This window comes from Canis aureus, chromosome 11 (assembly GCF_053574225.1).
Source record: "Canis aureus isolate CA01 chromosome 11, VMU_Caureus_v.1.0, whole genome shotgun sequence".
NCBI classification, from domain to species: domain Eukaryota; kingdom Metazoa; phylum Chordata; class Mammalia; order Carnivora; family Canidae; genus Canis; species Canis aureus.
The window spans coordinates 26,276,385-26,290,652 of record NC_135621.1 but is presented as its reverse complement, the minus strand read 5'-3'; the positions used below and the strand labels follow the sequence as shown (position 1 = coordinate 26,290,652).

Sequence of the window (14,268 nt, the reverse complement as noted above, 5' to 3'; positions counted from 1 at the left end):
TATTCTATCCCTTCAAGGGAGAAAGTCTAGTCTAGTCTAATCTAGTATGCCTTAGCTAAGTCATATAAGAGACAGAGTGGAGAGAAGCTGGAAAGGTAGATTTAAGTCTTTAACATGCTCAAAAATAAATTTAAGAAAACAATTCCAAGGTGCTTGGGTGGTTCAGATGGTTAGGCATCTGCCTTAGCTCTGATCCTAGGGTTCTAGGATCAAGCTCCACATCAGGCTCCCTGCTCTCTGGGGAGTCTGCTTCTCCCTTTCCTTCTGCCCACTCCAGTTCCCCCTTGTGCTCTCTCTCTCTCTGTTACTCTCTCGGTCTCCCCTCTCCTTTCAAATAAATAAAACCTTAAAAAAAGAAAACAATTCCATTTGTAATAGCATCAAGAAATAAAATACATTAGAATAAATTTAACAGAAGAAGTACATTTCTGATCATTGAACATTATAAAACATCATTAAAAGAAATTAAAGAAGACCTAAACAAATAGAAAGACATCCTATGTTCATGAGTCAGAAGACCATAACCAGTTAAAAGATAAAAAAAATCCTAGGATATAATGTACAACATACTGACTATAGTTAACAATTCTATTTTACATATTTGGGAATCACTGGGAGAGTAGAGCTTAAATGTTTTAATCACAAGGAAAAATATTTTGTAACTGTGTGAGGTGATGGATGTTAGCCATACGTGTGATCATTTCACAATATATATATTTATCAAATCACTACATCATATATGTTAAACTTACAGAATGTTATATAGCAGCTATATCTCAATAAAACTGGGGAAAAAAGAAGACTTAATAGTGTTCAAATGGCAATAATCCTCAAATTGGTCTGTAGATTGAACATAATCCCAATCAAAATCCCAGTTGCCCCTCCCTCCCTCCCTCCCTCGCTTCCTCCCTCCCTCCCTCCCTCCTTCCCTCTCTCCTTCCCTCTCTCCTTCCTTCTCTCCCTTCTTGAAATGGACAAGCTGATCCTAAAATTCATATGGAAATGCAAGGAACCCAAAGTAACCAAACAGTCTTGAAAAAGAATAAAGTTGGAGGACTCACACTTTTTTATTTCAAACTTACTACAAAACTGGAGTAATCAAGGAAGATTCTGTAGATGTAAGAAGAGCTGCTTGGAGGTGGTAAATAATAGCTCTTCAAGTCTGCAATAAAAAATGGCCTCCAGTAAGAGTACATTGCAAAAAATGGAAAAGAAACAGAATGAAAGAGTAACAAAGTAGAAGAAGCAGAGCCTGAAGAGTTTATGGTGGAAACAGTACTGGACAATAATGCAATGAATGAGAAGGTAGAGTATTTCCTCATGTGGAAGGGATTTACAGATGCTGACAGTACCTGGAAATTGGAAGAAAATTTAAATTGTCCAGAATTAATTGAAACATTTCTCAATTCTCAAAAAGCTGGTAAAGAAAAAGATGGTACAAAAAGAAAATCTGAGAGTGAATCTGATGATAGCAAATCAGAGAAGAAAAGATGCTGCTGATAAACTAAGAGGCTTTGCCGGAGGTCTTGATCTGAATGAATAATCTGCTAGACAGCAGGGGGAGAATTCATGGTTCTCATGAAATGGAAAGATTCAGATGAGGCAGACATGGTGCTGGCAAAAGAGGCAAATATGAAGTATTCTTAAATTGTAATTGCTTTTTTTGAAGAGAGACTAACTTGGCATTCTTGGCCGGAAAGTGAAGTTCCATAATTGTTATATTGCCTTTTATATATATATATATATATATATATATATATATATATATATAATTTATATGTACATGTATATATATGTGTATATATATGTGGGTCTTGTTTTTTTATTAGTGTGAAGAAATAACATTCTAATGAAAAACCAGTTAGATAGGTTGGTTTTGAAGTAGTATTGGGGGAGTTGTTAGGGTTCTTTTGCATCTATAGCACTAGTTACACTGAACAAATAAGTTTCCTGTAGTTGCTTCCTTTATCAGAAAAGAATATTTGCGAGGCACCTGGGTGGCTCAGTGGTTGAGCGTCTGCCTTTGGCTCAGGGCATGATCCCAGAGTCCTGGGATCGAGTCTTACATCGGGCTCCCTGCAGGGAGCCTGCTTCTCCCTCTGCCTGTGTCTCTGCCTCTCTCTCTGTCTTTCATGAATAAATAGATAAAATTAAAAAAAAAGAATATTTGAGACTATGGTATATTATTTCCCTGCATTCAAGAACACCTTTTCTAAGTGTTGGGGGAAATCTTCATAGTTGTTACTGAATCAGAATTTGTGTTTACTTCCCATATGCCTAAGGACAGTTCTGGGCTTTTTGTTTACTTGGGTTTTTTTGTGTGTGTATACATTAAATTACATGCTTAAATAGTTTCCTTCTCTCTCTCTCTCTCTCCCTCCCCTTCCTTTCTTCCTTCCAGTCTCTTTCTCTGGCTTTCTTTCATTCTTTCACATTTACCAAAACAAAAAGAACATTTCATAAACATGGATAAGCCCATGTTTCTGGAATGCCATCATTTTCAGCAAACTAAGAAATAAATCACTTAAAGTTAAATTGAAAATTTTCCTGAAACCTTAACCTTTCAAATTTTGTAGTTAATTGGGCAATTTAAATATAATGTAAACAATTTAAATTGGACAATTTAAAAGCAGCCGTATCAGAATCCATATCTGTATCTATAGTTATGTGAATGCAACTTTATTTGTAAAACCCCTGGGAGGAAAATTTTATCACAACCTCCCCACTCAGATAAGAAAACTAGACAAGTCCTGGTGTGTTTTAATTAGGTGAGCAAAACTTAGTTAAATGGACATTTAACGGTTCCTTTTAGTAAACCATTCCTTTTCAAGAAGTTGAAATCCCTGTGCTGTTTTGTCTAAAAGGTCATGATTCATGGAATATCTAAGATTCTTTTTTTTTTTTAAAAGATTTTATTTATTTATTCATGAGAGACACAGAGAGAGACAGGCGAGACACAGGCAGAGGGAGAAGTAGGCTCCATGCAGGAAGCCCAATGTAGGACCCTCCAGGATCACGCCCTGAGTCAAAGGCAGGTGCTCAACCGCTGAGCCACCCAGACATCCCAATATCTAAGATTTCATTCATGGAAACATAATCATAATTAGATTGTTAGAGATATTGGCAGTTTAGGATCTGCTGGAATAAATGAGTGAACAAACTGCTGTAATCTAAATTCCTGACCTGTATGTTTTTTCTTTACCCCAACTCATTCATTGCCTGTAGGCTCAATTTTCTCAGTATTTCGGTTACTGGTTCAGCAGAAGCTAGGAAAAACAATAACTTTGTAGTAATCAGAATGTTTTCCAACTATATATATATATATTTAACATTTTTAACATTTATTGAGAATTCTTGCCCAAATCTGTCCATATCCTAATGGTTACAAACTTTCTAACTCTACTACTCCTTCCAGTACATTAGAGGGGGAAAAATTTTTCATAATCTCCGAATCCACAACAATAAAACAATGTTGGAAACTGCCATAAGAACACAAGTGAAAAAAAATCTTTTCTAAGAACCACAGGACTATAAATTTAAGAAAGACACAAAAAATTCTAAGTGAATCAAACTTATCAAATTATATATATTAAATGTATGGCTTTTTTAAAAAAAATGTTACTCATACTTCATTTGAGTGGTTTTAAAAAAGAATCACCAACTATATATTGTTTATTGTGAATCCTGGTAAATAGTGATCAATAGTTTTCCCTTAAAAAATACTAGAATAATCAAGACTGGGTTTCTGACATAAGGATAGTCATCTAGATCAATGGAATAGAATTGGCATTCCAAAAATAAACCCACATATTTTTTTTATAAGGATGCCAAGACAATTCAGTGGGAGAACAGTCTTTGTAACAAATAGTGCTAGGACAACTGGATGTCCACATGCAAAAGAATGAAGTTGGACCTTTATCTCCTAGTATACCTAAAAATTATTATTATTTTAAAATATTTTTATTTATTCATGAGAGACAGAGAGAGGCAGAGACAGGCAGAGGGAGAAGCAGGCTCCCTATGGAGAGCCCGATGCAGGACTCAATCTCAGGACCCCAGGATCATGGCCCAAGCCAGTCAGACTGTCAATCACTGGGCCACCCAGGCGTCCCAGTGTACACAAAAATTAATTCAAAATGGATCAGACCTGGGCAGCCTGGGTGGCTCAGTGGTTTAGCGCCGCCTTCAGCCCAGGGCCTGATCCTGGAGACCCAGAATCGAGTCCCACGTCGGGCTCCCTGCATGGAGCCTACTTGTCCCTCTGCCTGTGTCTCTGCCTCTCTTTCTGTCTGTGTCTCTCATGAATAAATAAATAAAAACAAAAATCTAAAAAAAAAAATGGATCAGACCTAAATGAAACAGTCCAAACTATAAAACTCTTAGAATAGCATATTAAGGACTAAGCTTTGCTATATGTGCAATGGGAAGAGATGGGTTTTTGAGGGTTAATAAATGATTCAACACATATGCCCTTACCGCCTCTGTGCCAGGTCCTATGCCCGGTGCACAGATTAATCTGCATCAGTCTGTTCCCTCAAGCAGCTCAAGTCTAGTATGGGAGGTAGACACCTACACTGATAATTACAGCACACCGTGGTAAGTATCATTATAGAGCTGGGTTTCTCAGCCTTGGTGCTATTAACATTTTGCACAACATAATTCTTTTCTGTGGGAGGCTGTCCTGTGCATTGTGGGATATTCAGCGGCATCCCTGCTCTCTCCCACTAGATGCCAGTAGCACTCCCTAAATCAAGAAAATAAAAAATGTCTGTAGACATTTCTAAAAATCTCCTGTGGAACAAAATCACTCTAATTTGAGAACCACTGTTACAAGGTAAGCACAATGAGTTTTCTTCTCACCAGAGGGCACTGGATGAGCCACTGAAGATGTCCTAGAGTACTGAGATGCCAAATACATTTTTCCCACTTACATCTTGGCTATGTTTGTTGGGCTCTTTGGGTCCTCTGCAAGATTTATTTAATTTCTTTCTCTTTCTTTCTTTCTTTCTTTCTTTCTTTCTTTCTTTCTTTCTTTCTTTCTTCCTTTCTTCCTTTCTTCCTTTCTTCCTTTCTTCCTTTCTTTCTTTCTTTCTTTCTTTCTTTCTTTCTTTCTTTCTTTCTTTCTCTTTCTTTTTTCTTTCTTTCTTTCTTTCTTTTTCTTTCTTTCTTTCTTTCTTTCTTTCTTTCTTTCTTTCTTTCTTTCTTTCTTTCTTTCTTTCCTTCCTTCCTTCCTTCCTTCCTTCCTTCCTTCCTTCCTTCCTTCCTTCCTTCTTTCTTTCTTTCTTTCTTTCTTTCTTTCTTTCTTTCTTCCTTCCTTCCTTCCTTCCTTCCTTCCTTCCTTCCTTCCTTCCTTTCCTTTCCTTTCCTTTCCTTTCCTTTCCTTTCCTTTTCTTTTCTTTTCTTTTCTTTTCTCTTTCTTTTCTTTCTTCTCTCTCTCTCTCTCTCTCTAGGCTGTGGTCAGTGCCATCAGAAAATTTTTAGAGGACATCCCAGACCTACACCTGGTTTACACTCACCATCCCCTCCTGCTCAAGTTCTTCCTGTCGTATCCTGCGCTGATGAGTAGGTTTGGGCACCGTGTCCTGGAACTTTGGTTCTCCTGGGAAGAGAGCAGCTATGAGGAGCTGGATGATGTCCCCTCTGCTGGGCAGTCACCACTTCCTGCCAGCTTAGCAGCCCTATTCCACATGCTCAGAAGCAGCCCCAGCATCCTGCTCATTTTGCTAGTAGGTGACCTCTTCCTCCTTTCTGCATTCACAGGTGGTGGGGCCCTCTCTGGGAGTTGGTTTACTGAGGTCAGAGGCAACTACAGTTGCTTCTGCCTGCTTCCAGATTTATTGCTGTTTCCATGTGAATGGGAGGTCCTTTTGGCTGGCAGGTGCCTGGTTTCTATAAATCCATACTCAGAATTTTCTAAGTCTGATGGAGGGCTGCTTACTGAGAGATCTGTCCCTCTGTATTTCTCAGGAGATAGAACTATGAAATGCTGACCTCAGTCACCATTCCCTCTCACCTCCCTGTCTTTTTTCAAGCAGATTCTACTAACAAGGATTAAATATCAGAGGAGATCCTTGGGGCATGGAGATGGCTGATTGTAGAGGATCCAGGCCTCTTTTTTTGCTATAACTCACAGGATAATGTTATGTATGCAGTGCACTCCCTTGGGCAAATCCAGAATTGTCAGAAATTCTAGCACTTTTTTTTATGAATTAAGACATTCCTATAATTTCTATCAGGTATATCAGATAAATCAGCTGCCTGTTGTCTGGAGTTTCTAATATGCTAGCTTTAGTGGTATCTTTTCTTCATCCACTCAAGAAACTGAATTAATGAAAGTGACATTATTTTATTACAGAAGTAACTGCTATAATTTATTTATTTTAAAAAGAAAATCATTTGCACCATTTGACACTTTGTATTTAGTGAGTGACTACTAGTGGCAGGTGTCAGACTGACCACAGCACAGCAGCATAGGAGACACTTGGTTTAAAACCACTGCTTTCGGGCAGCGCCTGTGGCGCAGCAGTTTAGCGCTGCCTGCAGCCTGGGGTGTGATCCTGGAGACCTGTTATCGAGTCCCACGTGGGGCTCCCTGCGTGGAGCCTGCTTCTCCCTCTGCCTGTGTCTCTGCCTCTCTGTCTCTATGAATAAATAAAATCTTAAAAAAAAACAAAACAAAAAACCACTGCTTTCAATGCCAGCTCACCAACTTTGCCCTTTCCTGGACGATGTTCTTAATCATCAACAAACATGGTTTCTTAGAGTGTTTTCTTTCTTTCTTTCTTTCTTTCTTTCTTTCTTTCTTTCTTTCTTTCTTTCTTTCTTTCGTTCTTTCTTTCTTTCTTTCTTTCTTTTTCTTTCTTTTTTCTCTCTCTCTTTCTTCTTTCTTCCTTCCTCTCTTTCTTTCTTTCTTTCTTTCTTTCTTTCTTTCTTTCTTTCTTTCTTTCTTTCTTTCTTTCTTTCTTTCTTTCTTTCTTTCTTTCTTTCTTTCTTTCTTTCTTTCTTTCTTTCTTTCTTTCTTTCTTTCTTTCTTCTTTCTTTGTGATAGACATAGAGAGAGAGGCAGAGACACAGGAGGAGGGAGAAGCAGGCTCCATGTCGAGAGCCCGACGTGGGACTCAATCCTGGAACTCCAGGATGGCGCCCTGGGCCAAAGGCAGGTGCCAAACCGCTGAGCCACCCAGGGATCCCCCCCCCACTTTTTAAAAAGATTTATTTATTTATTTATTTATTTATTTATTTATTTATTTATTTATGATAAACAGAGAGTCTTAGAGTGTTTTCTATTGGACTATTAGAGTGACTGTGGTAGAAATAACACCTTCATGTTGTATACCTCACTTCCTTAGGTACGTACTAATGTCCATATTCACAAATGCATGCATACACATCCCCCTCAAACTTAAATCTTCACCTTCCACCCTGGATACCTGTCATCTTGTGAGGTCATGTGTGTTGGCTTGATAGGGGCTGCATTCAGGCTTTGACTCAAATTCTTTCTCGGAGGAGCAAGGAAGGAGAGACAATGGGTTAAAAATAAATAATCAGTTTATAGAGGAGGAAGGCAAGATGGGTGCCAGGGAAAGTAGCAATGGACAAAGTGAGATACTGGATTTTCTTTGCCAGATGAAGCATTCATGGTTGGTTTCTCATACACAGTAGGTACTTATAAATATTTGCTGACCCTTTGAATTAGGGTTCTAGACAAAGTCTCAAAAAAAAGCAGATCTTCTGAAATATTTTTTTTCTTTTTAAACAAATGAAGAAATAGGTTTAGGAAAATTTTCCATAGGTCACAAAAGTTGAGATTAAAACCCAGATTTTGACTCCCTGTCTAATGTTCTTCCCAGTAAATTGAGCTAATTCTGAGAACAAGAGAGAAATAAACCCTGATCCAGTGTCCTATATAACAGGAGAGCTGTCTATTTGAGCAGGGAGGGTATAGGGAGGAACTGGAACTACAACCTACCTTATGGGCCAGGGAGGGAATCAGACACAACAAACCAAACATACCTGTCATAACAGTGTGGCAATAAAAGTAAGGCAGAGTGCTTGGGTGGCAGGGAGGTTAGAAGGGTGTAATTTCTGTCATATATTGCAAAAGATTTGATAAGTGAAAGTGTTGGGGGAGAATCCTGCTAGGCCAGCACGGCAAGCATCCAAGTGCTTACTGCGATTCAGGGGCAGTGAATGAGTGGTCTGGTGTGATTTTGGAGCATGGAGGGTATGTCACCATGAGTTGAGATTGGAGAAAGATAGGAATGAGCAGGTTTTTAGAAGCCCTGAGTTTAGTTGTTCACTTTTTCTCTTATCATGTATTTATTTGGTTTTTATTATTAGGCCCTAGATATTGAGACACAAAGATAATTCAGATATGGTTGGTCCTTGCCGTTGAGGAAATCACAGATGCTTGTTTCATCTGTAACCTTGTAGAGACTTCTAAAGCATCACTGGAAGGAGAAAATCAAAGAATGGTGAGACTAGAAAAAAAAATCTCAGATCATGACCGTGGACTGTGGGAGTGGTAGGCAAGTCTAAGTCCCTATAGACTTACTCCTGGTTATTCTGGTTATCTTCTACTCGGACCCAGACTCTCACTGGTCCTTGCCCTCCTAACCCTTTCCATGTTTTTGTCCTTCTCTTTACAGTCAAATTCCTAGAAGTAGTTTTCTAGCTCTCAAAATTGTCATTTTTTTTTATTCCCTCACTTATTGGCATTTGCCTCCATTGACACTTGAACCATTCTTACCAAGATCAACAGCAATGTTCTTGTGACTACTTACAGTGGACTTTTTCTCATCTTACATGACCTGTTATTTTTTTACAATTGTCCACTTTTTATTGGCACATTCTTGGTTTTGGCAATACGAACTCCCTTAATTTTTCTTTTACCTTTCTTGGTGCTTCTCTCAGTCTCTTACGGTTTTCTTTCTGGCTAGTGCTTGAAAGTTGATTGTTCCTCAAAGTTTTTTTCCTAGGCTCTCTTTTTATTCAGTTTCTTCTTTCTAGGCTGTGTCAATAATTCTCATGGATTTGGTTGCCTCCTGCTATATGCTGATGACTTAAATCTCTTTCTCCGTGACTTTTCTCCTTAGCTCCAGCTCCATAAAGCTAACTATTAGACATTTCTGTCTAAAACGGAGCTCATTATCTTCCTCCCCTAAGTTTTCTTTTTCAATCTGGGTTTTTCTAGGGTTAAGATCCCTCTCTGGTTGAAGACTTATCTTAGGTTACTAGCTTTAAGGAACATAAGTACTTAAAAAGGCCAAATAGAAAATGAATCTCGAGAGACCAAATCCTCAGATAGACCCTGTGTCAGGGAAGCTGAGCAGGTGCCCCACCCTTTGTTGTGGTGACTCAGTTTTTGTCCTTGAATGTGAACCACACACCACCCCTCCTTCGTGGGCAGAGAAGGAGCCTTGTACTTTGCTGGCCTAGAGTTCAACAGGAAGGATCTATCCTTAGGGCTGGATCCGATGTAGAGACCCAGGAAGATGAAGACTTTTCTGAGCTTTGGTTTCCTTGTGTATAAAGTAGAGATAACATGTGGATAAATATATGGGAATAATATGTGGAAAGATTACGTAGGGACACTCTTTCTATTCTATACACCATAGGATATCATTCGCTGATCATTGACTAACTCTGAATCAGAGAATGTTGATCTCAGAGCAGCTTATTGAATTGTTCAAGGTCATGTAACTTACAAGGGTCATGACTGTGATTGGAGCCTAAAGTTAATGAGATTTTCACTAAATTGGATCCTGGAAACATCAGTGGTGAAAAAGAATAGCAAGGAACAACTTTGCTGTCTGTTTATATATATAATTCTTACCATTTCTCCCCAGCTTCTAGCCACAGGAGGGGAAGAGTCTAAAAATATATGTTGGTATCAATTTCTGTTTTTGACATGGGTAATTAACAGCTGAAAACAAAGGTGTTAATTGCCACTCTTATCAATGGGTGGTCTTTCATGTAGGTTGTTTAAATATGAAAAACGGTAATGTCACAGAAGCTGTTTGTTCCCTCCTTGGCCACATCACCCTAGTTGATCCAACCCCAGAAAATTCTGGACAGCTCTGAACAGGAGCTGGGCCATGTTCCACCCAGAGCTTTCCCCACTGACCCACACAGTGGGGTGCAACTCATCCCCCCCCCCCCCGCCCCTGCATTTACCATAGCCACCAAAGGCTGAGTAGCTGTCTTTCTTTTGGACTATTAAAATTTAACTCAGGATTCTGCGGGACCAGGTCTCTGGTTAGAAAGCCAAGTGCTGGTGATGAAGCAGGATCAGGAAATTGGTTTGACCTTGGGCAACTCATGCTTCCTCTGGGCTTCAGCCTCATACCCTGTAAAGTAAAAGGGTTGATGTAAATGAACCAGTAGTCTCTCTAGCCCTCCTGTTCTGTGATCCTTTCCTTCCAGAGATGCTTTCTGAGTCCCTGCAAGGTGACAAAGATGAAGCCAATCTTATCAGTATTTTTCATTAACTCATAGTGTAGTAGAATTTACAGTGCCACTGCTGTCTTAATAGGCAGACCATTTAATTTGCCTTTTTACTCATTTGAAAAATTAGGGTGACATCTACCTGGAAGAGTTATTAGGAAGATACAGATAATGTATCAGCAAACATACAGCTACAATTTGAATACATTACAGTGCCTGATTGAGCAGTTGCTGTTGATTTATAGTTGTTTCTCTGGCAGCTATGGACATTTGTGAAGAGCCAAGCCCTGATGCCCATGTGTCACTCAGTGATCAGCACATCTGGAGTTGTCTAGCTGGGTGCCCTGTAGCCATGTCTCTATGTGTCAGCTGTCCTCCCTGGAAAGGGAGTCTGTGTGTGACCTTGGATTCATAGCACTCAGCATGTTAACCTGTCCAAAGGAATTGGCTTGTTTGAGCTGGTAGGTGCCAGGAGCTATCAGTAGGATAGTCTCTGGTGTGACTTCTCACTGGCTTTGCCTTTAACATATACTCATTAAAATAACTCTGAGAGCAAATAAAAAATGATGTCCTTTCCTACTTTCTGAACCCAAGGCCTTTACAGCTTGGGGCAGAAATAGCCAGATGCCATGGAAGAGAAGGGGCCTGACCTGGTCTTCGCTTCCCTTCCTGTGCCCTGAATCTGTCCTAACCTATCCTTTTCCTGCCTTGTGACATCACCACCTCCCTCTCTTTTCCTCCCTTAAGGCACATTCAGGTCCTCTGTCCTGAAAAAACCTCTTCTTGACCCTAAAACTTATATTTGTCAGAGAAAGGCATCCTGGAAAGTAGAAAGATATTTGGACTTGGAGGTAGGAGATTCAAATCTTAGCTGTGCCACTTACTGGGTTATGTGACCTTTGGCACACCACATAATCTCTCTGAGGCTGTTTCTTCCTATTTAGGATGGACCTGTTCAGCAGATTAATACATAACAGGTGTCAAGTAAGGGAGCACTCCCTTCCCCATGTTTTATGACACCATCATCCTGGGTCCTTCCCCAGTCTCTGTCTTCTTCACTGTCCCAACTATGATATTCTCTGAGGTCTGGCTTCCTTTTCTCCTGCTCAGGATCTCATCTATTCCAGCTCAGTGGACACAGCCCACAAGGTACTAATTGTCCTAAGAATGTTTTTGAGGAGGAATGAGGATGTTGAAGTGGGTGGTCTCATCCGAGGCCACTTCCTGCTGATCCTACAGCATCTATTGGTGGAACATGGGGCCTCTCCCTCAGAAGGTCAGTCTGCAGCTATGGGGGGCATGTTTTGACCTGAAACTCAGGAGTGGGCATCTCTGCCCTGATGAAGTCTGCTCTAGGAGAAAGAATCAGAGTTTTCTTTGCAAAATAAAAGTCAGGCCAGTGTGGCATCAAGCTAAACTTTACCTCCTTCCTCTCATCAAAGAGTGAGCACTCAGCATATTTGGTGTGTGTGTGTATGTGTGTGTGTGTTACATATGTTTATGTTTAATGTCTCTGTTTAGCATAGGTGGGTGTGTTCAGTGTATGCATGCATGTCCCCACCCTGCATGGCATGTGCTTACAGCTGTTTGTCACAAGAATGGTAACCTTCAGTTGAGAAGAAGAAAGAGGGAAATAAGGGGGAGGCCAGGAAGGCAGCAGCAGTGCACAGGAGTGGATCTGAAATGTGTTAGAAGCTGCCAGTGAGATACAGAAGGATAGTTTCTAAATCTGGAATGGGACTCCTTAGAGTCAAAGAAGTTTGATGTTTGGTACAGTAAAAAGACACTGAAAAGGTTGGCATTGGGTTCTCTTTTCCTATTTTTAAAAAGTTGAATTTTAAAATTTCCAAGCAATTAAGAGGAAGTGGGAGGAGAACTGTGGTTCACTTGATCTAGTCCTGACTGAGGAAGGAAGTTTGGAGGTAGATTTAAGGGTGTCTGGAGGAGGTGAGTCCTTCCATTTCAGGAAAGGATAATTCCTGTCTAACCGATAATAATGTATAAAAGCCATGAGATTTCGTGGAAACAAAATTGAAAAAATGTGGACGTTGAACTCAGATTTAGGTTCAAGTCCTGGCCCTGCTACTAACTGGCTGTGGGAGCTTGGAGAAGTAACTCAGCCTTTCAGCCTGTTTTCTTAACTACAAAATAGAAATAATCCCTATTTCACAAGGGGGATTGAGATATCAAATTTCTGGTACCCAACCCAGAGTTGCCACTCAATATGTCAGTTGCCCCTGTGCCCTAAGAAGAAGGCAGGAAGTAGGAGTGAATCCCGACAAATATTTACAAAGGGGTAGGGTATCTGTCCAACCTTGGGGTGATCTGAGTATCAGGTGTCCTGATCAGCCCTCCTTGTTCCTCACAGCCTCAGGGAACCTGCCATTGCTACTGAGCCTCCTTTCTTTAGTGCAGCTGAAGAACATGTCAGAGCAAGAACTGGACAGCATGGCCATGAAGCTTCTTCACCAAGGTGCTTGGGCTTGGGACAGGGCTTAAGGGCCCAGGGCTGGGCATGCTCCTTTATTCCATCATTCAGCCCTTTGGAAGAAGCTAGTGGGTCACTGTTCCTGTGGGTTTCTTGCTATGGGACATTTTAGATCTTTCTCTAGTTGTACTATGGGACTATTTGGGAAATGAAACAAAAACAAAAACAGAACATTGTGTGACAGATACACCTCTAGAGTCAGAAATGCGTGGGTTTATTCTCAGTCACTAGCTATGCAATCTTGGGCAATCACCTAGCTTTAGGTTCCTTACAAGTTAAATAGTAGTAATTAGCTGATTTAGGGTTGAAATAAGGGGTAACTAGATGTGGAATGCTCACAATGCTTGGCATGCAAGAGACCTCCAGTGGAACTCTTTGTGTAGACTCACTTTTCCTGGCACAAGGTCAGTTCTCCACCTCACTCCACAACTGACTCAGAATCTAATGATCTACTTTACAGTTCTCTAGACCTCTTCCACCCATACCAAACCACATTGGGACCTTTCACTACTGATTAGTGTAGTTGCCCTTCATAGGCAGCATTTTTTTAAAGATTTTATTTACTTATTCATAAGAGACAGAGAGAGAGAGAGAGGTAGAGACACAGGCAGAGACACAGGCAGAGGGAGAAGCAGGCTCCATGCAGGGAGCCTGATGTGGGACTCGATCCCGGGTCTCCAGGATCACCCTGGAGCTGAAGGCAGCGCTAAACCACTGAGCCACCCGGGTTGCCCCAATAGGCAGCATTCTTAGGAAGATTTATTGAGGAAATACTGAAATCAATAGGAAAAATGGTGTGTGTTCAGTACTGCGGACTGTCAGGTGTCGTGGCCACAGATGAGGATGGTTTCTCCTCACTTGGAGCCCAGGCCTCCTCATGAGATCAGTGTCAAGCTTAAAAAGGGCCTTCAGGCCTGGCCTGGTGTTGGACCCAGCCTATCTGTCAGATAAAGGATAACACTCAGCTGGGAAGGAAGATTGCCTGTGACAAAAATCAAACTGCTGTCAAAAGGGCCTCTGGAGGGGGAAATGATGATCTGAAATATACATGTGAAATGTAATATACATTTACTTATAATCCTTGAGTCTTTTATTTGAGAGCATTGTAGGTGGAGGACAGGGGTAGGAGGGGGGCTGCTTGTCTAGTTGACCACAAGCCAGTTAGGAGTCAAGTATGATTTGGCTGCCAACACAGTGAGTGGAGACTTGGATAGATTTCGTATTGGGGATGGTGGGCAGGGGAGCAGAGAGTATTGAATCTTAGGAGGAAAGGCATGTGTTCTATAGATATCTACAGTGTAGAAACTACTCTGAGGAGGGCTAGGGGAGCCTGA

At 40.7% G+C, this 14,268-nt stretch overlaps 1 protein-coding gene and 1 pseudogene across 13 annotated transcripts in view; both read left to right on the top strand.

Annotated features, from left to right (window-relative positions):
- Positions 1–14,268, top strand: part of MEI1 (meiotic double-stranded break formation protein 1) — a 73,596-nt gene that overhangs the window by 41,895 nt on the left and 17,433 nt on the right. For 12 of the 13 annotated variants that reach the window (XR_013389012.1, XM_077914329.1, XM_077914328.1 and 9 more), the window contains 3 exons: positions 5,451–5,726; positions 11,557–11,722; positions 12,815–12,919. Coding sequence is in view for 12 of the 13 variants with exons in the window: in XM_077914329.1 (XP_077770455.1) it covers positions 5,451–5,726; positions 11,557–11,722; positions 12,815–12,919 (547 nt within the window). In the remaining variant the exon portion in view is untranslated. The remainder of the gene's footprint in view (positions 1–5,450; positions 5,727–11,556; positions 11,723–12,814; positions 12,920–14,268) is intronic. The other variant, XM_077914332.1, reaches the window with a different exon arrangement.
- LOC144323130 (chromobox protein homolog 3 pseudogene) lies at positions 931–1,713 on the top strand (annotated as a pseudogene).